General features: G+C 39.0%; 1 protein-coding gene across 4 annotated transcripts in view; it reads left to right on the top strand.

Annotated features, from left to right (window-relative positions):
* The window catches only part of chst11 (carbohydrate (chondroitin 4) sulfotransferase 11), a 44,750-nt gene extending 21,065 nt beyond the window's left edge, over positions 1-23,685 (top strand). For 3 of the 4 annotated variants that reach the window (XM_084406704.1, XM_084406702.1, XM_084406705.1), the window contains 2 exons: positions 1,627-1,712; positions 19,547-23,218. In XM_084406704.1, coding sequence (XP_084262830.1) covers positions 1,627-1,712; positions 19,547-20,401 — 941 coding nt within the window. In that variant the 3' untranslated portion in view covers positions 20,402-23,218. Of the gene's footprint in view, positions 1-1,626; positions 1,713-19,546; positions 23,219-23,508 lie in introns of those variants that run through there. The other variant, XM_084406703.1, reaches the window with a different exon arrangement.
* Positions 23,686-27,989: the final 4,304 nt, after the last annotated feature.

The raw sequence follows: 27,989 nt of genomic DNA, 5'->3' as shown, positions 1-27,989 counted from the left end.
AGCGAACCCATATTCAACCCCAAACACACACACACACACACTTTGTTTGCAGATTATTGTTTCTGGTTGTAATGAGTTAGCAGGCAAGATAAGTTAAGCATTTGAGGTCAGTAAGTATTTAAAAAAAAAAAAAATTATACTTTTATTTTTTGAGCAACGATGCATTAAATTGATCAGAGGTAACAGTGAAGATTTATGTTACAATTTATTCATTAAACAATCCTGAAAAAAAAAGAAAGAAAGTGTATCAGGGATTCCACAAAGCTATTAATCTGTTTTCAACACTGATAGTAATAAGAAATGTTTCTTGAGCAGCAAATCAGCATAATGATTTCTGAAGGATCATGTGACACTGAAGACTGGAGTAATGATGCTGAAAATTCAGCTTTGCATCACAGGAATAAATTGAAAGAAAAAATTGTACTTTCCTTTGTTAAAGTGTTTGGCCTGTCCCTAAAACAACCCTTTTGATGTGAAGTATCATATATGACGGAATGAAAATGTAAAAAAAGTCTTTGTTTTTGGCTTCATAACCTGGAATCTGCACACTTTTTTCACGCTAAAAAGAGAAAACCAGCTAAAATATTGAATAAACACAGACATAGAGCAGGATGTGAAGAACCTGAATGACGGGTCTTTGAATTCTGCGGGCTAGCATTCCATGTGGGTGTATTTATAACTATAAATGCACGATTATAAAGAAGGATTAGTTCCTCAGATGAGTGAGTGATAAACTGGCGTGCAGATGCGAGGCATCTGAACATTTCTAAAAGACCAATTAAATCACATCTCTCGCTATCTCTCGTGCGCTAATGACGACCCCTCAGGTTGTCGACCCTGCTGGTCCAAACCGTCTGTTTCTAGTCCAATAGCCTCTCTATTCCTCATTAACACATCGTCCTCTGTCACTCTGCTTTTCCCTTTCATCCTTTCATTCCCAGCGGTCTCGGTTTCATTCGGATCCCTTACCTCGAGCTGGACCGAACAAGTCAGACATCAGACGCTCTGAGAACGCCGTGCACTTACAGCCATTAACACACTTTTAAACAAAGTTCTCTTTGTGCGAAAACACATTTAACTCTTAACATAACACAAATACACGTTACAAGTCAAGATAACGTTACACGAGCGCGAATAAACGAACGAATGCGGCACTGCTACAGCAGCGTGGCACAGAGACTGCTTTCATAGGGCACCATTTCAGCAGAGCTGGTCATTAGCTTTCATCTAGTGTTATTTCAGCAGTGCCGGTCACTCTCTGCGGACTCGCTGCTGAGAGACAAACTGTAGAAAACTATTACTGTCAGTTCCAACATGGCAGAGCGTCTACAGGCATCAGCATGCTTAAATTATTCATTGCAACACACACTCTAGAGAAGTGTGTTGGAATTGAATGTATTGTTTATATGGAGATTTGTTGGATGGGTTTGCATTATTAAAGACATGCCCTTTAACTGAGGGCATCCATTCAGACAAATGTGTGTGTGTGTGTGTGTGTGTGTATTCAAGTGGGCAGATGAACACTACACTATCGATTCAACAAAAACCTGCCCTGTCAGGATTGGTTTCTTTAGCTTCCAGGCTCGTCTAACAGTCCATCTCTCTCTTTCTTTGTTTTCTTCGCAGTTATGAGGCGAAACCCGTTCGCGACGGAGGGCTGCTGTCGGAAAGGCTCCAGAAACGCCCTACAGGAGCTGTACAACCCCACACAGGTATCAGTTTGTCATTATATATATATGTAGAAGTGACGGTGTTTAAATAAGGATATGGTGACAATGAGTTCATTGTATTTCAAGTCCATCCAGTCAACATGCAAATGAAATTTTGCAGGAATTGATTGGATCTTGGAATAACATGCACCAATGAATGGTTCAAAATAATGTCAGGCTCACGTATTAGGGAGTAAATCAGGTCAGTTTTGATTTCACGGGTCTATAAGTTTTGGTCGTCTCTGCATCGAGGTCAGCGGGAAAGAATAACCTCTGGACCGTCACTGGAATGCCTGAGCACGTTACTATGGAAACATTCACATTTCATTTCCAATGTAAAACAAGCACGTCTAGAGCTTAGCCGAGCAGATTGGCTCGACCACAAAGCGGACATTATGCGAGGATTGATTTCATCCGGTTTAATTTCACCCCTCTCCCTTTGTCTTTGTTTCTCACGCTCACCTTCCTGCACGTTTTCAGCCACCTCCACCTTTTCATGATTGATCGCACACCCCATTTGTTCTTCGTCGCCCGACCGATCGTCCTGTTCCAGAAAGCAAGGAAAGAGAGTGTAGCTGTTATAGTTTGTTTTCATCTCGTGTTCAAAAACTCTTTCACCTTGAGCAAACAGTCTCAGCGCTGTCAGAACGTTTTGCACGTAAAAGAAGCTGAGAACTCCAAATGTCACAGCGCAAGTAGGTGGTCTCGTCTGGCACTACAAACACACATTTGTCTTTTTATCAACTTCAAATGCATTTATACTGAGCCAATGATATTTTCTATTCCTTAAGGGAATATTCTAAGTTCAGTACAAGTTAAGCTCAATAAACAACATTTGTGGCATAATGCTGATTAGCCTACCACAAAAAAACATTTCGACTTGTCTCTCCTTTGGGTTACAATGACACACTAACAATAGAGTGCATTAGAGCCCTTTTTATTCATTTTTCCTATAGGTATTTTAAAATAGTCTTCGTTAAAGAGTTATAAGCCATAAACCAAATCAACGTGAATCAAAAAAGTATTTGAAAATCAGACAAAAGTGTACTTAACGGCTTTAGTGAGGGAAAGAACTACAATCCCATCAAGCATTGCAAACTACATAATCGAAACTACACTACTTATTTACAAATGTTGATTATATGTATAAAAACAATACAAGTTTATTGCAAAATATGCATATATATATCATCCGCAGTGCTTCATGGGAGTGGGCAGGGTTAAAAATGGGCGTGTTTTTTTTCTCGGCTCTGATTGGTGGAATTTTCTGTACAGCATCATGGGTAATGTAGTTTTTCAACACGATTTCTGCTATTTTAAAAATAAGCTGAAATAATGCGGGCTGACGTCTTCAGCAGAAGCAAATGCCATGCATGAACAACCTCGTAACTCACAGTATCCTTCAAAATCAATTTCCTTATGGAGATTTTACCTGACTGTCGCACTCAATAGAAGAGAATTGGGCCAATTTGAAAATGTTAAAATACTCACTGTAAACTCAATAGTATAGCCACTATACGTAAACAATTTACTGAAAACAATTACTTATTTACCTTTTATGTGAAAACTTATATTCAGTTTTACAACTTTGTTGCAAGACGACGGAACGCCATAAACCCTAAAACCCCAAAACGACTGTAAAAGTTATTTTACGGCTCAAATAATACACAACTTTTAACAGAATAATTAATCAAAGTGCTGCTTTTATAAAAAATATACGCTTCTTATATGTGCCTTTAAGTCCTCCAAAAATGTACCCCATTCCCTTCCAATGTAAATGCATCACTTTGATTGAGCTTGTACTGAACCTGGAATACTCTGACATTAACAATATGCGTGTTAGCATGATTTTAGTGTGGGAAAACACTTACTAAGCTTTTATATGTAAACATATCCAGATTTACAACTTTGTTGCCATGATGACAGAACACCATAAACCCCCAAAACAACAGTAAAAACGAAGATTTATATAGGTTTACTGCTCAAATAATACACACGTTTTAACTGAAAAATAAATCTAAGTACTTTTTCTGCTTTTATGTAATCCATTCACTTCCATTAAAAGTGCTTCACTGAAACCTCGATCTTATATGCTACAAATGTTATTAACTGTTAACCTGGATTTGTCACCATTCTGTTCAGTTTAGTTTTGGTTTCAGTTTGTTTTCATTTGTTCTGATTCACGTCACTCATCATCCTTGGTGACCGTCATTATTAGTTCATCCGTGTCAGCTGTGTGAGTTTGTGTGTAAATAGGTCTCCTTACCCTGCACTCTTTGTCTGGTATCGTTAACATAGGTGTGTGTTTGTGTTCTTTGTATGGATCGCTACCTGTTGGATTATTATAAGTAAAGTTACTCGTTTGAATCTTCATCTTCTGTGTCTGCGTCTTCCTATCTGCACTCACCCGTTACAGACATATTCTCATTTAGAGATTATTTACTATGTTTATAGCCGTTTTCCTCTTTGTGACCATTGGCTGCTCCTCACATGTTGCTAATTTCAGGTTTTACAATACTTGTAGGAACATTTAGTCCCCACAACATAGACAAAAAAATCCCCACCCCCACCAACTCACTGGCTTTGATGTAAATTCAAGCCTTTTAAAATGAACTAAATCCCTGGTGGATTCTGAATGCATGTACAGTATATTTTCCATATGCAGCAGCACGAATGTAAAGTTCCATTCATTTTTCCACAAATATGACTCTTTCTTTTTGACCACTCGCAAAGCATTTACCATACGATACGCATGAAGGCAACAGTGTTTCATTGAGTTTGGAGACACTTTTACTGGGTAATCTCGTGAATTTCAATACTCTCCTCACACACACACACACTTAGGCCTACATGTAAGTTAGCTTTACTGTGAAAGCAGCCACATTCATTCAGACTATAGAAACACTATAGCCAGGAGATTCATGTTACTGCAGGCACTCAGATAAAGCTGTACACTTAATAGACAACAATGCTTTACATACATTACTTATACAGTATGTGCTGTTATGATGTTTTAATGTTCAACAAGCATGCATAGGCCTACACCATGCAGTAAAATGCAGCTTTTATTATTCCACCAGCTACTAAAATTATTACACAGAATATAATAGCAGATTATTCTCTCTCTCTCTCTCTCTCTCTTATTCTTTTACAGGCTGTTCTCTCTGAGCAAAGCTCTTTAGTCTAGCTGTAATGTGCCTCTGTTCGGCTTTTACTGGTTCTGCTGGGTAATGAGACTTTCGCTCATCCGCTGAACGCTTCCGCTCTCTTTCTGTGCGAATGAGCAGGACAGTCTGAGAATCCTGTGCTCGGTAAATGTTACCATCTCAGCCCTAATGAGGAGACCACAAGAGATGTGCAGCTTAGCTTTAAAGCTGCGTTCACACTACCAGCGACACAATACTTTCAATAGAGAGCTGGCTATTTCTGGGAACAAGAATGACTGTGACCGTTGGTGTCAGGATAGAATAGGATGTCAGCGACGTGGCAAAGTTGAGATATGTTTAACTCTATGCCAATGAAGAGCAATTTTCGAGATCGACAACCAATAGGAGGGAAGTCAGTGGAGCGCACGTAACCTGTCACTATCCAGTAGTGGAATGTCGAGACAAGATGGAGGAGAAGTTAATTTTAGTGGTCAGCAACTTTCCTATAATTTATGATATGTCTCTGTGTTGATAAAGTGGTGATACTCTCTCCGCTGACTCAGAGCCTGAATGGTTTCATAAAGCCAGATACACTGGTATTCATTTTTAATATTAAAGGGATAATTCACCAAAAAAATTAAAATTCATTGATTACTCATCCTCACGTCGTTCCAAACCTGTAAGACCTTCGTTCATCTTCAGAACACAAATGAAGATCTTTTTGATTAAATCTGAGCGATTTCTGTCCATCCATTGATAGTTACGCAACTACCACTTTGACGCTTCAAAAAGTTCATAAATAGATAGAAAAATTAATGAATTGAGTGATTTAGTCAAAATTTTCTGAAGAGACTCTGTGTCTTTATTATGATTAACAGATGAACAGAATTTAGACTTAATGACACAAGGGTAATTAATGACAAAAAGTATATATAATATTTAATATATTTAATTTTATATAACTATTAGACAAAACTTCTTTTTTTTATACTTAAAAAAAAAAAATTAAAAAAAAATTAAAGCTAAATAGGAAAAAATAATGCAATTACAAAAAGAAAAGAAAATGCATTGCAAGCTTATGTCCTACTTTTTTAATATCTAAAATGCTGTCTAGGAAGGCGGCTCAGCAGATTTTGCAACGAAGCTGTAGTTTCGTTCATGTTAAACGTTGTCATGTTTCAAGATCATGTTACGGAAATGACTTATCCAGTTATCAAAGGCATCGCTGACGTATCAGTTTGAGAGAGATCGTGGGAATGAATCTGTGGAGGTTGGCTCACACTCTTCTGCCGTTCATCATGCTTGATTCCATCACGGTATGTGTGTGTGATCGTGATGGCTAGAGCACCTGAGGGGTTCACACACCCCGACCGTCACAAACGATTACACAAACACGAGAAGATGCGAGATCAGACAAGCACAGAGACGTACCAAATCAAAGAGCATCTGACTCACAAACCATCAAACTGACACATGTATTTCACACTCTCTCATCTCTCCTTTGCAACCCAGAATGCCCCGTCTGATCAGTTTCACCAGGCTTTAAAAATCCTCACTGCTTTCTTTTACTGTTAGAGTCATTTGCGGCGTTCAGATGTTTACAGACATGTGGCTTTGCTCTGGGACGGGAATTCAGCGAGCGCGAGCACAGAGGGGACACTTATGGCTTTAGATTCAGGTTTAGGATCATCAATAAATTAACTCGCTGTGCTATTTTTGTATGCTAAGGTTTTAGTCATGTTTATCATTGAGATACTATTGTAAATTTGGTTACACTTTACAGATAAGGTTTCATTAGTTGACTAACATGGATTAAGAATGAACAATACTTGTTAATTTCAACATTTACTAATACATTATCAAAATAACATTAGTAATGCACTGTGAACTGAAACAAACTAACAATGAACATACTGTATGTCATTTTATTAAGTAACATTAACAAAGATTCAGACTTAGTTAACTAAGAACCCTGACTTTAGATGAATATGATTGAGTTAAAGGGATAGTTCACCCAAAATGTGTTTTTGATGAAATCCGAGAGGTTTCTAAACCATCCATAGGCAGCAACGTCATAACTTTCAAGGCCCAGAAAGATAGTAAAGAACAGCTTAGAAATCATAACAAGTTATGTTTTTTGAACAAGTTTTGTGTGATGGGTATAGGTTTAGGGGACAGAATATAAAGTTTACAGTATAAAAATACTTTTGTCTATGGAAAAGCATAAAACATAGAAACCCAACGCGCGTGTGTGTGTGTGTTTAAGAGACTCTTTGATAATCTGGTGAAAGTTCAGACAGCCTTTCATTATAGTTAAACTCTTGACAGGAGATGTATAATCAAAGCATCAGATGTCTGGTGTTTCCCTCAACAGGCAGCACAGCACACAGCGCTGACATTAGTTTGTGAACTCGCTGAACTGAACTCCTCCGTGCCACTTGTCTCTGTAGCTCAGTGTAAGATGCTATTCAGGTGTGAGTGGTGGAAAATCACTGGCTTGACATTGACTTCTCAGGATCTCTTACTCTCGAATGTTTTTTTTTTTTTGGCTCTCCCTCCCTCCCTCGCTTCTCCTCGTCCTCTCTTTGAGTCTCTTTCTTTCGCTGGCGTGGTGGGAAACGCGTGGTTTTATTTGTATATCTTAAGGCAGGTTTTTCAGGTGAGTCAGGATAAAAGAGGGTGTGTGTCTGTATACACACTTAGTGCTGGGGAATCACTAATGAAAAGCAGAAAAGCTGCTAACTGAAATTCATTTTAGTCAGTTTATTCATATGGTTGATTCTAATAAACTGGCTCTGATACTCCCATATTTCTGTAGTGATATAAAATACTTAGTAAAATATAGTGTTTATGCCTTTTTTGATTCAGGTATATAATGTAATGCAATTCATTCATTATTTTCATTCATATACATAGAATAAATTCATAAATTACAAATTATAGCAGAATAGATGTAATATTATCAAATGTATATTATAAAACGCATAAATGTATAAGGATAAAACATTATATATGTATATATAAATATAGGATGTAAACCAGAATATATATAATATTATACATAATATTCTGAAATGTACAGTATATTATCAAATATGCATAAATGTACGATGTGCGTGTGTGTCTGTATGTCAGAATATACTTTTTTTTTACTTTACAAATGATGTCATAACCCTGGTGAGGTCACATAGTGATGTCATAGATTTCTAAGAACTAATCCATTTAACTCATCAAAATAAGTTAAGTAATTGTAAGTTATACCATAATTAAACTTCAGTTTAATATAATGTAAGTTGAAATGACTTATACAGCCAAGTTGATTGTACTTCACAATTTAAGGCAGCAACTTTTTTTTTTTTTTTACAGTTTACAGTTTACATTCACATCACTAGATGTATCCCACAATCCCCTATCACACACTGCCAAAGCACACGGTATAGCATTTCCCTTGCCCTTTTACCCAACCTCTCAATGTTGGACCCTGTAAGGTCATGTGTGTGTGTGTGTGTGTATGTGTGTACCTGGGCAGTAGAAAGGGCACATTGGCAGTGTCGGGCAGAACCAGTGGAAACTTCCTGTTTTAGCGAGGAGGGCATTCGACACTGCACCCATTCACCCCCTCTCTCAACCTCTCCGGCTGCTCCATTCACCCTCCCTCGCGTCGAGGCTCTATTTGATAGATAGTCAGAAGAGGTCAAAGGAAGTCACATGATTAATTGCACCAGAAAATGACATTGTCATTTTTAAATAATCTATTCAGTATATCAAGAAAATGCTTGATCGTTAATCTTTGGCCTTTCCCTTAATAAGTCTGTAGGAGTTTTTCGCATACTTTATTTGTTAAGCTCGCACTACATGAAAGGTAATATCCCAAAAAGCATAATAGGGGCACTATTATGCTTTTTGAGATATTACCTATCATGTAGTGTGTAATATGGCTGTTTGTATATGTAAAAGCTCTGCACATTTTTAAAGACGTATTGTCTCCTAAAAGAAAGAAGCGATTCTGAACTGCCTGAGATGAGGCGTCACTAATTCCTGTTTTACTTCCTGCTCGAACCTACGTAGGTTTGTAACAAATGTGCATAATGCCAACCTATGGTCTTCCATTGGCTGCCCGCAAACAACATCTGCTTTGACCCGCCTCTCAACTACAATGTACCACAAACTTAATAAAAATGTACCACTTAGAAACATCATGCTTAAGTTGTACTTTTGACGGTGGTTCAGGTTGATCAGATGCTTCTTCCAATGTTTCATAATTGGACTCGGACTCAAATTGATATAGTAAAACCAACGTCATTTTTACAGTGTGTCAAGTGCTGAAGGAAGCTTCTGGAGCTGAAATAACGATATAATGATGGGCGTTTCGTTTCTGACACACACTATAAGTGATAGACCAATCACAACAGACTGGGCCGTTTGACCAATCAGAGCAGAGTAGATCAATCACAACTGACTGGACCATCTGACCAATCAGAGCAGAGTAGACCAATCACAACAGACTGAACCGTTTGACCAATCAGCAGAGTAGACCAATCACAACAGACTGAACCGTTTGACCAATCAGAGAAGAGTAGACCAATCACAACAGAATGAGCCATCTGACCAATCAAAGCAGAGTAGGCTTTCGGAAAGGAGGGGTTTAGAGACCTAATCCTTAATTGAACCATTTCAGACATTGTGAGAAAAAAGCGGATGCTGCAATGTGGAAAACTTAATTGTTTTTGGACTTTGGATGCATGTAAACCTATTGTAGGAGACCCTCTGAAACAAAATTAGGAACCTTTAAAACAGCATAATAGGGACACTTTAAACCCCACCCAATAGGAATAGTCACGAATGCCTTCACGAATATGTAAATGATGTAAAATTTTACAGTGAAAGGATTGATTGTATTGTGGAATTATGCAATAATGGAGTCATGCTATGATGCAACACTGGAGTGACATCGTCTTACAGTGGCTTGACCTTTTTAGTAGGTTGTTAAACTGAAGTGTCAGAGCGTATTTTTTTATGAGAAAGAACGCGATCATCCCTGCTGTGCGGGCTGTTAGCGAAATCATGGAAAAGTTGGTTCAGCTTTTACAGTTCGGAAAAGTTGATTAGGTCTCATAAAGTCTCTTGTGTACGAGGGTTTGCGGGCAGAAGAGCGTTCGCCTCGTTCTCCTCCTCTCATTGACACGGGATCAATTTTCCTGCAGCAGCCCTAAATCAAACCCTCCGCTTTAAGAGATAGACAAGAGATCCGTCAAGACGAGCGGCGCGTGAGTCAGGGAGCGCTGGGAGTGTGAGGGGGAGAGACTCACAAGGACACCTTTATCAGCACTGCGTGTGTGTGTGAATATGCGATGTCTAAAAAGTGCACAGAGAGGTATTAACTGTCTCGCAGCCCAGGACTCTGAAAGCTGGCATGCAGTTTGGTGTTTACTGAGCAAATACAGACACGCACACACACTCATACTAGCGCAGTGCTCAGCTGGACTCGCTGGCCGCTCACAGCCACAGCGCAGCAGCCATGAGTCATCATCATCGGCACAGCAACAGCGGCTGCGGGGCTGTGCTGGAATGGCAGAATTCTGCTAGATATGATTGAGACAGATCAGATTCTATTAAAGGGATAGTTCACCAAAAAATGAAAATTAGCCCATGATTTACTCACCCTCAAGTCACCCATATGACATTCTTCTTTCAGACGAATACAATCGGAGTTATATTAAAAAAAATGTCCTGGCTCTTCCAAGCTTTATAATGGCAGTGAATGGTTGTTTTGAAGTCCATAAAAGTGCATATATCCATCACAAAAGTGCTCCACACGGCTCCGGCCCACAGATATCACACGTACGTCTGCAAGATGTCTGTTAAAGATCACTTCATCTGGAAAGCATCTGCTGTTTACTAACATCTGATAGACGTCGTTAAGATGTCAGTTTAACATACATTCTAAATCATTACATCTTAAAGACACGTCTATTTGACATCTGACAGGAAACGTCCTATAGACGCATTGCAGATGAGCAAACACTCTAAAAAATACATCTTCCGGATGTACACACACAGACATCAAATAGACATCTCCGTGATGTACGTGTGCTATCGGGGGGAGGGGGGGTTAATAAAGGCCTTCTGAAGCGAAGCGATGCATTTGTGTAAGAAAAATATTCATATTTGACATGTTACAAAGTAAAATTCTAGCTTCCGTCCAAACGGACATACGCAGTCTTACGCCTAAAGTGCAACTTATGCAACTTGTGATGTCAGAAGTAGTGTAGTGCGTCATGGCGTAGCGTAAATATCAGCAGTACATCGCATTACTCGCATACGTTGCGCTCTACACTTAAGTGGAATCCGTACGTTCGTTTGGCCAGAAGCTAGTTATTTTACTTTATAAAGTTTTAAATATGAATATTTTTCTTACACAAACACATCGCTACGCTTCAGAAGGCCTTTATTAACTCCCCGGAGCCGTGTGGAGCACTTTATGATGCATAGATGCACTTTCATGATGGATAGATGCACTTTTATGATGGATAGATGCTCTTTTGTGATGGATAGATGCACTTTCATGATGGATAGATGCACTTTTATGATGGATAGATGCTCTTTTGTGATGGATAGATGCACTTTCATGATGGATAGATGCACTTTTGTGATGGATAGATGCTCTTTTGTGATGGATAGATGCACTTTATGATGGATAGATGCACTTTTGTGATGGATAGATGTACTTTTATGATGGATAGATGCACTTCATGATGGATAGATGCACTTTTATGATGGATAGATGCACTTCATGATGGATAGATGCACTTTTATGATGGATAGATGCACTTTTATGATGGATAGATGCACTTTTATGATGGATAGATGCACTTTCATGATGGATAGATGCACTTTTGTGATGGATAGATGCACTTCATGATGGATAGATGCACTTTATGATGGATAGATGCACTTTTGTGATGGATAGATGCACTTTTATGATGGATAGATGCACTTCATGATGGATAGATGCACTTTTATGATGGATAGATGCACTTTTATGATGGATAGATGCACTTTTATGATGGATAGATGCACTTCATGATGGATAGATGCACTTTTATGATGGATAGATGCACTTTTATGATGGATAGATGCACTTCATGATGGATAGATGCACTTTTATGATGGATAGATGCACTTTTATGATGGATAGATGCACTTTTATGATGGATAGATGCACTTTTGTGATGGATAGATGCACTTTTATGATGGATAGATGCACTTTCATGATGGATAGATGCACTTATGATGGATAGATGCACTTTTGTGATGATAGATGCACTTTTATGATGGATAGATGCACTTCATGATGGATAGATGCACTTCATGATGGATAGATGCACTTTTATGATGGATAGATGCACTTCATGATGGATAGATGCACTTTTGTGATGGATAGATGCACTTTTATGATGGATAGATGTACTTTTATGATGAATAGATGCACTTCATGATGGATAGATGCACTTTTGTGATGGATAGATGCACTTCATGATGGATAGATGTACTTTTATGATGGATAGATGCACTTTTATGATGGATAGATGCACTTCATTATGGATAGATGCACTTTTATGGACGTCAAAACAGAAACAACCATTCACTGCCATTATAAAGCTTGGAAGAGCCAGGACATTTTTTAATATAACTCTTGATTGTATTCGAAGAAGAATGTCATATACACCTAGGATGGCTTGACGGTGAGTAAATCATGGGCTAATAAAAATTTTTTGGGGTGAACTATACCTTTAAGGCTTGTAAAAACAAATGAATGTTCTTCTAGGTTTGGAACAACATACTTTTGGTAACACTTTATTTTTTATAGTTGTTACATAATATGTTAGTAACAGTAAATTATGCATAATTACATGCAACTAACCCCAAATCAAACCCTATTCCTAACCCACACCCCTTAGTAAGTACATGTTGTTAATATTAATATTATATTATAATCACACTATAACAAGGACACCTTAAAATAAAGCGTAACAAATGTCTTTAAAATATGATATAACATTTTACAATAATATAATATAATATAACTGTTAATGTATATCTTATGTGTACAGAAGTGCAGAATTTTACTCAGTCTGTCGTTTTATTGTGGACTTCTCCAGCAAGGAAATCAAATTTATTCTCTAGTTAAACTTGGGCCCTCTGAGTGTGCTAATCTCTCTCTCTGAGCTCATATAAATGGATGATAAACCTCAGTGCGGGGACAGATGGAGGGAAGGCTTTGACTTTCTTTAATAATTCATCTCACGCTTATAAGAGCTAGCCTCCATAAAAGCCTCTGAGGTCGCCGCAGTCACAGGGTCAAACCACAACCTGTTTATGACTGTGAGAGACTGAGAATGAATCTCCTGAAAAGCATAAGCTGCAAACTTTGAATGAGACATTAGTGAGGCACAGGTTGATTTTTATGCAATCTTTCAACAGGACTAAAAATAAACAAATAAATAAATAAAATAAAATGTTGGTTTTTCAACTGATTTCTTAACTATAAGTACTACAAATATAACTATAAAAATATATAAATAATAATATATCAAAAAAAATAAAAAAAAATAAACAGAAATAGTAGACACACTAGTAATAAAATAAAAGCAACTCAAAGACTTTCGATGTTAAATTATGAAAATCCATCATATGTTTGTTTATCATCAACTATAATGATCTAAAAATAAAACATTCTGAACATTAAAACTGAATTCAACATTTATGATGTGAAAATTATTTGCATAATTTGTAAACAAACAACCACTTAAAATATTATTATATTCTAAAAAATTAAATATACAAAAAAAGTTGTAATGGGCAAATTAATTCATTTTAAATGTAATATTTAATAATGCATATTTTGTTTACATAACGTTAACTACGAAATTGGCCTTAGCAAGAATTTTTTTATTTTTTATTAAATGTAATTTCCATTTTTGACACTCTGACGGAAATCATAATGACTTATAACAAAAATGTCAGAATTCTCCTTTAAATCGATTTATTTCCAAGGCTGAACAGTATTTGAGGACAAATTAGGTAAATGAGAGTGTGAAAAGTATTTTGAAGAGAGTTTACTTTCTAAAAATCCACAGGGCCCATATATTGCCGCTCTCTCTGGTGGGCACACAGACGCTCTGAATATATGATTATTAATGCTTTGCTCCTGGTGCTGTTTATGTTTGCTTCTTACGGTGTTTCGCAGGCTCTCTATTTCAGGAAAGATAAATGAGAGCTCATCAGTGTATAGCGCGCACACGAACACAAACACGCTCGCACACATCGGCTCTCAGCGCTCTGTTGTTGCGCATCGACTTGACAAAATGTTACAATTACCGCAGGCTACTGCCAGCTGTGTTTTACTGTGGGATTTGAATCTCATTAAAGGTGAGCGTGGTAATTTTTTCCTCATTAAAGTTTAACAAATAAATTAGGGGTACTTTTGGAAAAATATGTTTTTAAACCCATTATTCAACATATTCGCCTATTAAATTATTTAATTGATCTTTTGTTAATGCATCTTACTACTGAATGCAAATATGTTATTTCCCACAAACCTCTGCCAGAGTTTAGGCAGGTGTGTGTGTGTGTGTGTGTGTGTGTGTGTGTGTCATTCCGGGATTATTGTAATGTGAATGCATTCCAGCTATCTAATTGCAGAGGAGAACAGCAATAGCTGTGTTGGTGTGCTGGGAATAAATGAGCTCAGGGCGTCTACAGACTGACAGAAGCACCATGTGAACGTGTGTTTGTGTCTGTGAGAGAGAGATACTGAGAGAGACGGAGAGAAACAAAGAGAGACAGGGCGAGAGAGAGCCCATACATCTTAGCATCCTTGTCTGCTCTGTGATAACGAGGTGAAAGTGTGTGTGAAAGATTGATGATGGATCTGTGTGAGCACAGGAGAAAGAAAGACAACGATAGATAACAAAACCTGTGAAAGGTATCCTCAGGTATTGTAGCTCCTTTGGGCTAAAACTGGTTCTGTTTACAAATGGTCAATCGATATGTTTTTTTTTGGTGAGTGTCTATTTATTATAGCTCATCTATATCTATCTATCTATCTATCTATCTATCTATCTATCTATCTATCTATCTATCTATCTATCTATCTATCTATCTATCTATCTATCTATCTATCTATCTATCTATCTATCTATCTGTCTGTCTGTCTGTCTATCTCTCTCTGTCTGTCTATCTATCTATCTATCTATCTATCTATCTCTATCTATCTATCTATCTATCTATCTATCTCTATCTATCTATATCTATCTCTATCTATCTATCTATCTATCTATCTATCTATCTATCTATCTATCTATCTCTATCTATCTATCTATCTCTATCTAAATAAATAAATATATATATATATATATATATATACTTGAATTAAAAAATTATATTTATAAAAATATATTTTATATTTTAGTTCAAATGTATATATATATATATTTTTTTTTTTTTGCATAATACAAAAATACAAAAATATTTTAAATGAATTATGATAAAATGAATCAATATGAAATAAATAATTCAACCTTTATAACCTTGAATTTATATGCACAATATTGCTGCTATAAAATTAAAATGTTATATAATAATTACCTATATAATTTAAAATAATTAATTAAAAAATAAGAATGTTTTATAATATAATTAAATAATTGTATTAATATATATATATATTAATATAGGCTAATATAATTATTATAATTTTATTATGTAAGAAATGTTTTATGTAAACGTAAAATTTACATAAAAAATGTAAGCAACATTTTTTTATACATAATTACAAAATTTATTTGAAAATTTTACGGAATAAAAAAAAAAAAGATTAAAAAAATTTAGATAGCAATTTCTTCTTCATTCTGTAATCCTATTTTTTTATTATAATAACAATATTTTTTTTATTATAATAAAAAAGCCAATTGGACAAGGGTTTGAAATCTAGGATTTGAAGTTGACAGCTCTGGTGATATATTGGTCGACCACTACTTTTTGGCATCATGAAAGTCATCATGTTTGATATTTACTCCCATCACTGTCACTATGATTACAGTCATTATTAATAGCTATCGTAACAATAGAAAAGGGGCTTGAGTTATTTATCCATACAGACAGTATTGGAGATGCTCCTGTAGGCTGTTGGGGTAAATGTAATTGTCAATCCCAAACACTGACTCAGTGAATGTAGCTTTGGTCAATGATATGTGTAGCTGTTGTTAGACCTCTCAACACACAGCTCACGATCACAAACAGACTGTGCTTTGAACCGGCCCTGTGGACGTACGGATGTGTAGATGCCATAGTCGATTGTGTTCCAGAGCAGAGAAAGAGGAGAAGAAAGCAGAAAACAGGCTTGTAGAAAATGGACCGCAAAATAGCTGCAGAGGTTTTTCAGGGAACTAAACCAGGAGTCACCGAACCTTAATTTGCCTCACATTTACCGCTCTCCATTTCCTTTTTTTCCCACTTATGACCCCATTTCTCCTATCTATACCCCTGCATAATGGAGTTCAGGGCCGATGGCATCATGGCAGGAAAACCAGCTCAAGCTTTTATGTCAAGGTTTTCTATTACCGAAGTCCTGACGTGTCTGCAGGAACTGGAGTGGACACTATATCATTAGCTATATATGTATGAAGAGACTAGGATTCCCAGAAAAGCTCTCAGCGTTTCGAAACGGCTCCGCCACACACTCGCCTGATGCGCCTCTGTGTGGAGTTTTAGCAATTAAATTGAGCTACTGAGTGTGTAAAGAGAGAATTCATTTCATTATTCATTGTAATTAATTCTTTCATTAGACACAAGACATGCCTGCCGCCCATAAACTGGGAAACACGCATTTCTAACACCCAAATAAAATGCATAACTTCTATAAAAATGTAATGAAATAGTTCACGCAAATATCTAGGGCTGCCCCTGTCCAGAGATTGTCCTTGGTAGTCATTCACTGAAGCCATTAGTCGACTAGTAGCACACATTTATGATAATAATAGCTATTTTAAACGTCATGCAGTAAACACGGGACTAATTTAGCTTCCACACAAAAGAGATGTAAAGTGGCTAACCTTAGGCTACAAATGTTAATGCATGTTTGAGGTCGATGAATGAATTGCCTGTAGAGTTTGCTTGTCACCTTTTTTTGGATTCGGTGAATTGTTCACGCTGCTCTTTTCCATACAACGAAAGTTGGCTGAGACGGGTGCTGGCAAGCTTCAGAAATGACCAAAAGCACCATGAAAGTACAATAAATCTAATCAATAATGTTTCTTACAAAGATGCAGTGGAGTGAAAAAAAAAAATTTGCGGAAGAAAGAAAGTCATACAGGTTTGGAATTACATGAGAGAATCTTCATTTTTGAGTGAACTAAGAGTAAAAGTGTGCACAACCTGAACTCATGCAAAGACATGGTTTTGGTTTCCATTTGATTTGATATGCTGATAAGGCCATGCATGGTGCTTTATTCTAGGAATCTTTGAAACAGTCTTAAATACTGTACATAAAACTCTGGGGAAATTCCACTGAAACAGAGCGCTCAAACGAATGAGAGTGGGTGTGTATAAACGAGAGCGAAAAAGGCTGAGAGAGAGAGAGAGAGAGAGAGAGAGAGAGAGAGAGATAGAGAGAGAGAGAGAGAGAGTATGTGTATGTGGGTGGCTGTAGGTTTGATTCTGAATAATGATTTTGGATAAATGAACAGTGCTGTTCCCTTTTTAAATGTTAAATTGCATGCAGAAACTTGATGAAACCTTGTGAAACTAGAGCTAGAGATATCTAATTTAACTACTAGAGAACATCTCAAACAGGAATAGTCCATTTACAATTAATTACTCACCCTCATCATTAGAAACATGCTTCTTTTTCCTAAAAGTAAGTTTAGCAGATGATGCTCCTTTCCATACAATGTTAGACAGACAGACAGCCAGATGATGGATGGATGGATGGATGGCTGGATGGATGGATGGATGGATGGATGGAGTTAGAGAGTGAGAGAGAGAGAAACTGAATTTTAATAGCACAACATTTCATTCCTTTCCACATCTGAATTACTAGAAACCCTTCTAAATAGATGCTAAATACTGCATTTGTAGTCTTAAATTCACCACTGACCTGTAAGGCTGACCTTTAACTTTTGAACCCTATTGAGCAGATTGAGGGAAGGGTCAACACAGCTCAGCAAGATTCCACTTTCACTGCCTCGGGCCTTCAGCAGAACCTTTCACACGTCTTGGGTTTGTTTGATGTGGTGAGATGGTGTTTGTTCACTGCTTTTGTTATAGGGTGGAAGAAGTTCAGGAGTTTAGGAGCACTCTTCAATAGGATACGCAATCCCAAAATAGCACAGCTCGCGGGATGCAACTTACGTCAGATTGCAATAGAATATGAAGTTAGCAAGTTGCTAAGCTAATAACACAAAGTATAAAAATACAAATATTAAAAAACAGTCTATCTTAATTTAAATAAACTCTTTTGGAAAGCATATTTAATACTTGTCTCACCTTTGTCCACCATCATGGATGCTTTTTTTCTCCAAACTGAGTTTCGCAATACATTGTTGTATCTGCATAAAACTTAGTGCTATGTTAATTTAAAATTAAGATTATTTTTACTGTTTAGCATTTAGAGGTAAAAATTCACAAGATCAATTACAATTATTTTATTTTATTGACAGCCATAGTTTTAAAAAGTAAGAAATCAAAATAACACAAAGTAAATAATCTCAAAAACGACATTTTTATATTTTTCTCACGCCTTCCTACAAAGTTACTCTAATTAAACATCTAATATTTGAAATGACAGGATGCTGTGTTAAAACTAATCTGTGCAGGGTGGAAGATCTCCAGGAGCAGAATTAAGTGCCCCTGCTGTAGAGAATTTAAGCTAAGATTTTAATGATATTGTCTGGTGCCAAACTTTCCCAGTCTGCTGATTTATGGTCTTCACAGGGCTTTAAATGGCACGTGGGAAATGAGTCTTTACATTTATATTCCCATTAATGCAAACGCTTTATCCAAAGCGTCTTACATTGCATTGAAGGTCTACATTTTACCAGTTCATGCCTTCCCTAGGGAATCGAACCAATGACCCTGGTGTTGCTAGTGCTATGCTGTAGAGCCCTGCGCGGGACTGTTTTCTTCATCCCACTCTCGCACGCGCCCGCCGAATTTCTGACCATTACCGCCCGCTCCCGCAACGTATGTGTTACACTCCCGTCCGCTCCCGCAATATGTATGTCCACTCCCGCCCGCACCCGCAAAACTCTATAATAGAGATGCATTGATTTTGTGTCTTCTCCCGTCCCGCAGGAAAAAACACGTATTTGTATTGCTATTATTAAAGAGATTCATGGGGTTGTTTGTTTCGTTTCCCTGGCCTGCATGTATTCTGACGCACTGGTCAGGAAGATGAATAGTAGCCTGGCTGGGCTATCGGGGACATCTAAAACGCTTAGGCTACCTCCCGATCCCGCAGTGTTTTTTTTTAGCCGCCCATTCCCGCCCGCAGCAAAGTTCAAACCGCCGGCTCCCACGAGATTTGTGTTGGGTCCCGTGGGACCCGCCGGGACTCAATCCCAATGCAGCCCTCTACTATGCTGTACTGTTTGAGCTACTGTTTCACCCTGTTCTTCTTCTCTTTCTCAGGCCGAGTTCTCAGCGGCGGCGGTGTTGCATCAGGCCCGGCGGGATCAGGTGGCGGACACGTGCCGTGCCCATAGCGCGTCCAGCCGCAAGCGCCACGTCCTGACCCCCAGCGACCTCAAGCACCTAGTGGTGGACGAGGAGCACGAGCTCATCTACTGCTACGTGCCGAAAGTGGCCTGCACCAACTGGAAGCGGGTCATGATGGTGCTGAGTAGTCGAGGCAAGTACAGCGACCCAATGGAGATTCCGTCCAACGAGGCCCACATCCCCTCCAACCTCAAGACCCTCAACCAGTATAGCATCCCCGATATCAACCACCGGCTCAAGAACTACCTCAAGTTCCTCTTCGTGCGCGAGCCCTTCGAGCGGTTGGTGTCGGCCTACCGCAACAAGTTCACGCTCCGCTACAACACCTCGTTCCACAAACGCTACGGGACAAAGATCGTGCGCCGGTACCGCAAGAACGCCACGGCCGAGGCGCTGCAGAGCGGTGCCGACGTCAAGTTCCAGGAGTTCGCCGATTACCTGGTGGACCCGGGCACTCAGAGAGAGGCTCCGCTCAACGAACACTGGCAGACAGTCTACTCGCTCTGCCACCCCTGCCACATCCACTATGACCTGGTGGGCAAGTACGAGACTCTGGAGGAGGACGCCAACTACGTGCTCAAGCTGGCAGGGGTGGGCGACTCATTGCACTTCCCGTCGTACGCCAAATCCACCCGTACCACCGACCAAATGGCGGCCATGTTTTTCAACAACATCAGCTCCCAGCAGCAAAGCCAACTCTACCAACTCTACAAACTGGACTTTCTTATGTTCAACTACTCCATTCCCAGCTACCTAAAACTGCAGTAAACACAGATTCGCAGTTGCGCACACGTTCCGAGCTCGTTCAACGAGGTTGATCAATGGGTGAAAGGCCATGGCTGAAAGACACAGGCGGGGGAATCAACCAAGCACCTAATTGTAAAATTGTATTTAAATCCGCTGGGATGGTTGCATTATTTCGAAACAACCAAGGAGCTGATGGTCAACTGCAAATGCGTAAAGTGGACCACTCAAAAGTGGTCTTTTGAAACTGAAGTCCTGATGTATTCGCCTATTGAATTGTACATTATCAGTGTAAAGGCTCCTGTTCCCAATCATCAAAAGCAATATGACATATTCTGAGCTGTACCAGCTCAACTGGTTTATCTATTAATATACTCTGCCAGCCATCGCCATTATCGAAGCTTCACAGAATGGATCGGCTAGACTAATAATAAGACTTGAGATACAATCAGACTTCAGTTCCCCACTTCTAATTTCGTGTTCCCTTTGGAAGTTCCCTCTCTTTTCTCCCACACTCAGACGGCCTTTGTGCGCGTGTATTTATACGGTGCATATTTGAAGATGCACGCTAAAATAAGAATGACAAAAAAAGAGGCATTGAATGATGCCTTTTTGAAGGGGCGTGTACATTTGTGAGTGACCACAGGGGCTCCGCCCACTGGGTCAGTCAGGGAGCATCTGTAGCAGTCGGGAGGTCAGAGGTCACTGCGAGTTGGCCTCAAGCACACTGTTCCCACAACCCCTCCTCCCTTGGTTGGTCTTCGGTAAATGTAAGGATTTTGGGTGTTTTGTTTTATTTTGTATTTGTTTATGATGGAAAAGGTTGCTGCGAGCAGCACGCTATAATATTATTTGAATTACTGTGTGAAATAGAGATGAGAAAGAATTTTGTTTCCAGGAAAGGAAATCATCTTAGCGCTAGAGGTTTAATTGTTATAATTTGTTCATATTTCTTCTTGCCTCATACGCAGAACACAGTTGCTGGGATACCCTGCTGGTTGTTTTGTGACGGGTGTACGGAAACGGGCAGGACTTTGTTTTCTGAGCTGTTCTCATGGGAAGTTTCACACAGTTTTGTGCGTTTGAGAGAGAGAATGCAGGCAAATCTGTTCCATCCATTATATGATTTAAACGTCTTTCTCAATTTGAGAAGGTTAAAGGAACACCCTTTAATTTAGCAAGCTGTCTTTTATGACCATGATTTGCTTTGATGCTGCACAAAAAAATGATAAAAATTGCTTATTTATGTGCGCGATGGCCACAAGTGGATGTGTCCCAGTGCTTTATGTCTTTCTACCAAATCTTTTCTCTGGCTGGCAAAGGTAACGGATAAAAGGCTTCTTTCAGCTTTCTCTCTCCCCACATCTCTCTACTTTTTAGGAAAAGTCCTGGGTTTATTTGGCCTGAATAAGTGAGCAGGATTTTTTAGTCCTGTAGAGCAGGGTCTTTAATGAAGACCACACACACACACACACACATTTGTGGCAGCCTCTTAGTGATGCAGTGTGTAAAACGTGGCAGAAAAAAAAAAGCAAAGGAAAAGAAAAAGAAAAAAATCTGACAAACCCAAGCTACGTTATCAACTTCTCTTTTCCCCACTCAATTCACTCTATTTCTGCTGCTGTTCCTTTCTCACGCTAAATCTTATCCCTAAGTAGGGATGGGACGGTATGAAAATTTCATATCACGATTATAGTGACCAAAATTATCGTGATTATCAACATTATCACGGTGTTGTTAAATCGAGATGAAAGTGTTCAAAAATAACTGATGCTCACACTGAAGACATTTCAACAAGTTTTATATTTGAAAATCAACAAACAACAAATAAAACAAGCAGATCTAGGCAGTTTTTTAAGCAAGATTATATTCTGTGGCATTTCCTTCCTTAAAACGACCGTCGTCAATAACAACGCATTATGACACAGCGCACATGTATCGCAACGGACGCGCTCTCTCTCGTTTCATTCAAATACAACTTGCCGTCTTGCGTCTCCGTTTTCGATTGTATTGAAAATGAAATCAGAGTTGATTTTATTGTTTACTGATTTTGATCATATTTTTGTGATCATGTAAGATTTAACCATCCTTCCGCCATTCCTTCTTGAATAAAAAAACACTAACATTGCGCGCTGCGCCTGCGTCATCCTGTTGCTGGCTGGACGGGATTTACAGTGAGTTATTAAAATCGCGATAATCAAACACGGTTTTTCAATTCAATTTTAAACGATAATACTAACCGTCAGTACATTTTATCGTGGTTTATAGTGAAACCGGTAATCGTCCCATCCCTATCCCTAAGCTTCCTCTTCATGCAGAAAACAGTAAAACCGTTCATGGATTTGTCAAAGTCATAATTACAAAACTCATTTCTTGTCATCTAGTAATTATGCTACCTGATTGGCTGGTTAGGACAACAACTCAGATTGACATGCAAGAGATTCGAGTAGATAAATTTAGCGTATTATCCTTCACAAAAGACTAGTAGTTCTAGTATCCTTCTAGTAGTTCTTAGAATGCCTGTTCAAATCTCATCTAACCTGTTCGCCAGAGCAGGAAATGAATCCTCAAGTCTGAACTTCTTTTTTGAATCATCAGCTCAGAAAACAAAGTGTGCCTGAATGGTTTCACAGTTTTTTTTTTTCCAAAACTGTTTATTTCATTTGTTCTGTAACAACAAACACGGTACAGCCTCATTAGCGCCCACACGACAGCCACGCTAATACATGCATTAGCGCCCACATTAGCAGGCACAGTGCCTTTCAAACTGTCACTCTATCACATGTAGTACAGCACACTCTCATTGCATGCAACTTGCATTTTTGGAAATAAAAAAACAAACATGATTTGCTTGATTTATGATTCATGCATCCAGCTGAGGACATTCCCAGACTGAGGTTTTATCATATTTAGCTAACTTAGCTAATTTTCACACTTACAGAACAGCTAGGCTTACCATGCACACATGCTCACGTGGCTTTCCTGTTTCTCTATGTGCCTGTTTAATAATCAATGTATACATTGGTTCAATGTTTCCGTATTTGTTTTCAGTGAGCATCACTTTCTTCTCAAACATTTTCTTAAATTCATCCACAGTCTAATTTATTTATTTATTCCTCCTCGGTATTCAGGATGGACTCTGGTGGGTCACGGGTCGGACCCTCGCACTGTAAATGGGAAAAATACAAACCAAGTGAACTGTCAGATCAATGCGCTCCCTGGAGAACGCGCTCACACTGTCTCTCTATCTCTTTTTCTCTCCTGTTTTCTCAATAAAGCTGAAACTGAACCCCTTAGTGGCCAATTTGTCACTGTCTCTGTCTCCACATAATCATTAAACTCAAGTGAAAATGTTGTCACTTGTTAAAGGGATCTTTTTAACACAGCTGTTCCTCCTCATTTGGTATGGATTCCGGCGTTTTATGCTAAGACGATCTATTGGAAAACATCAAATCTTTCTTTGAACCCTGCACCACACGTCCCTTCTGACAGTTTCTTATAGGGGATTTGTTCAATTTTAAAGTTCCTTAAATCCCCAACACTTAATGAGACTTATACAAAATAAGCAGAGGCTGAATGTAAACCCTCACCTTTGGATAAACAACTTGTAAGTTTGTCTGTGAGCTTATAGTGCAGTTTAAAGCCATTTATGGCTTCTGTAGCTCAACTGGTTGAATTTGTTGCCAGTAATGCCAAGGTTCAGCTTTGTGCCTGAAAGAGAAAACATGGGAACAAATAAGAATGCACCAATGTATCGGCCAATAAAAGCAATTATTTTCACTATCTAGCCGATTGTTTAAAAACAGGGCCGATTATATCCTATCAATCAAAAGGGGGTGGAAAAATATGTCGGACTGCAACTCATACTGTGTATGAAGAAAATTGCTGTCCCAATTCAGACACCGCATCATTAAAAGGCCGATTGCGTCACCGCGGCGCGACAAAGGATGTCCTATTTCGACGGCTCCTTCAAATGCGGCCTACAAATGTGTCCTTCTTTCCCCGCGCCATGAAAGAGAAAAGGACACCGGCCTATTATTTTGGTATGAACATTGCAGATAAACCCTTCGCTAAACGGCATTTAAAAACAAACTGAGCTGTGGTTGGTTGCTGTTGTTGTTGATCAACAATAGGACATTGAGTTCGATACTTTTTAGGCACTGACTGAATTGCCTCGGTACCATCGAGTATCAAAAAATGTCTTGTCGTTCAGTACCAAATTAAGATACCTAGAGGGTACGAGCCTATAAGTGAGCCAATAAGCATGCAGCATGATTGGCTGTGGCGAGGCTTCAAGGAAAAACACTAGTTTACGCTGGTTTACGCCCCGGAGACGTGGCTCACACGTGAGGCTGTAGTGTTGTCCCAACCCCCATAAGTGGAAAAGATCAAAAGTGTGGCTACTTTTCACCAGGCGCGATATCAACAGCGCGCGGTGCAATATTTGCGACAAGATAATCGCTGCCAAGGCCGGCAACACGACAAATCTGAAGTAGCACTTGAAAGTGCACGGAAAAAACTTAAGAGCAGAAAGTTGCTCCGTCTTTGACTGCAAGAAGAACTGGAAACCGAAACTCAGCGTATAGGCTACTTGCCTCACAGACATGAGAAATAGGAATATAGCTTGAAATGTCTACTTAATAAACAACAATTCGTATCGAAAACAAATACGCTCCGATAATGTAATCCAAAGTAGTCAAGGTATCGGTTGAACATTTTTGAACGATACCCAGCACTAATCAACAATATGCTCCTTTATAAGTGGGGGGAATAAGTTTCAAACTCAATACAAACTAGACTTTAATTGTCAAACGTGTGGTTTTGCAAGACTAAATACTCCCCAACATCATCACTACTTTATCAAAGAAGCTTTTAGCCTCTTAGCAAGGCCATGTTTTTGAATCTTTAACAATATTGCTGACCTTGTGGTGCTGGCAGGGCCTCTCAGATCTTGTGGTGAGTCCAGATGGGTCTGGTTATATGAGCGCCCTGCTATATCCCAGCGAGATTTAAAAGTGGGACCTTTGAAGATTTGATGCGAGAGGAAACGCAAAAGCGTGCCAAGCTTTTGTGTCACATAGGTGCAACAGATCTGCATTTTGGACTGCCAGAGAAATGTGTGTCACTCCACTGTGAAGAAAGATTCATGCACGGTTTTGCGCTTCAGTAGCGGGTTGTCACTTTGGTGTCAAGAGCGAGATTGCAGCCAAAACCTAACTTCTCATCGAAAATCCTGAGCTTTGGGTTTTTTTTGTTGCTGAATCTGCAATTTTCATGAAAATTTGCCACCACACCTGCTATGGTCTCCTCCCAGAAGCCTCCGCTCCACCCTCCACCGTAACCTCTCGGTTATGCTCAGAATACACCATTCGTTTGCCATTGGGGGGGGAGAAGTTAATCCTTTGACTTAACCCGGGTCCTTCAGCCACATCAAACTTGGCACCGCAAAATGTTCTCAGCGAACACGTGCAAGGTCAAGTTGGCAGCAGTTCTCTGTCATTATCCAACATATGAAGGGCTGAAATGATGATGTTGCTTGGAAGTTAGATGTTGTTCCCTTAGGGACCGCTACACTGTTTACTGCTAATATGCAGGCGTAGCTGAAAACCACTATCATTTGGTATAATCTCTCAGCTCTAAAAGCCAACCAAAAGACTTGCAAGATATTTTCAATGAAGTGTTCCTTAATTCCCAAGGATGAAATTGGTTGTGGTTCAATCACAGCTTAGAAGATTTTCCGTCCATCCATTTCCCTAAGAAGTGTTTCTCAGTGCTGTATACTTGATTAATCCATAGTAATCCATTTGCACAACAGTTGAACTCCTTCAACCCTTTGCCTTGACTTCAGTCGAGGAGGAATTTCACACCTGAATGGCAGAAACCGCTCTCCGTTGGCACCTAAGCATGACAGAGAATGACAACTTTCTCTCTCATGGCTGAATTTAGCAAGTACTGACAATTAAGATAAAGAGGGTGAAGTGAACAAAATCGAAACGAGTATTTTATGTTAAAGTCACGACAGTTCACCCAAAAATTTTATTCTGTCATCATTTACTCGCCCTCATTTCGATCCAAACTATCCAAACTCGAAATATCATCTTTTGCGTTCCACTTATGAAAGAAAAGGTTTGGAACGACATGAGGGTGAGCAAACGACTTTTCATTTTTGGGTGGACTATCCATTCAAAATATTCCTGAACTGGAATACATTTCAAAATGATTTCAGGTCAAAATGGTTCTGGATGGAGAAATAAAAGCGACCACAGCACGTTGTACAGTCCAGCGGCCCTCAGAACTGATTGAAGTGGATTTGTTGGATGATGTCTATACTATCATTTTGGCTTGTATTTAACTTTCATCTCTCACGCCCGTGCCAGGAGACGACTCCAAATCCAATCTTTAAATGCACTCGATGATTAGGATGGCAAAGGTTGTTGGAAGAGTGGGCGTTGTGTCGACTTAAAGGGTTAGTTCACCCAAAAATGAAAAATGAAAATAAATTTTCCCTTTAAGACTGACTTAATTTCCATCGTTCAGTGCTGCTTATAGTGTCAGAAAAAGGCAAGGTTATGTTGTTACATAAAAGGGAAAAGTCTTAGATCGTTAAAGCGATAGTCCTAAAGAGTTTTCCACTGTTTAACAATAGATTTAACATCACAACCCTACTGGAAAAAAAATCTGGTCAGGTAATGCTTGAAGGGAAAATATCATCTCAGATATAATGAAACTTAATGGGGATCTGGGCTGTCCTCACACAAAGGTACAAAAGGGTAGCTGTTTTTTCCTAATCCAAGGTGGTCTACCAGCTTGACCAAGAAGGTCTACCAGGCCAAAACTGGGTCACCCATTTGGTAGTCAAGCTAGATCAGACCAGCTTGGACTAACTAGAGACCATGTAAAACCAGCTACCACCTTTTTCCCAACAGGAAACAACATAAACCCACAAAATCAAAGCCAATTTTGAAAGTCATCGCTTGATAAATTGGCTTGATGACCTGTTTGTTGTTAGTGGTGAACATTAGGGATTATAGTACAGAGGCTGTGGGCTGCACTGGAGGTTTGGGTCCGTTTTATATAGAGTGCTAATATGCAACAGCAGGGTCCCTGTGGCTCGATTTGGGGGCCGCTTATGAGCAGGCTCCAATTTCAGGGCCTCCAATCCACCACCCCACTCATATAACCCCATTAAACCCTGAAGACAGGAGAGTTCAACAGCCATCATTAACATGGCCCGTCTAGACTCCCGAACACGCACACAGGGGTCTTTTGTTTTAGACTGTCGACAGTAATATGCAAAAACTCTGAGTGATAAGTGACGTCTGGAAAGAGTTCATACTCTTGTCGCATTTAATAGCCTATAATGAGCTGTATAAAAGGTAATACAGTAAATATCAATCCACAGAAGCCATGCTAATGCGTGAATGAAATTATGCACAGGCCACCGAATTGCATTTGCTGTGAATATCACATTACAAAAAGCTTGGCTACTGCATTTAAAAAGCTCAGTGTGACAAAACTGCTGACATGTTGAGTAAAGCGCAAATTTTAGGGGCACTTTGATGTATTTTCTGGCAGAGATTTTTGTAATCAAATAAAAACCCTTTATGGTTTG

Source organism: Rutilus rutilus (assembly GCF_951802725.1).
Source record: "Rutilus rutilus genome assembly, chromosome: 4".
Lineage (NCBI taxonomy): Eukaryota > Metazoa > Chordata > Actinopteri > Cypriniformes > Leuciscidae > Rutilus > Rutilus rutilus.
Note: the sequence above shows the minus strand (reverse complement) of the source record. Positions and strands in the feature narration are given on the sequence as shown.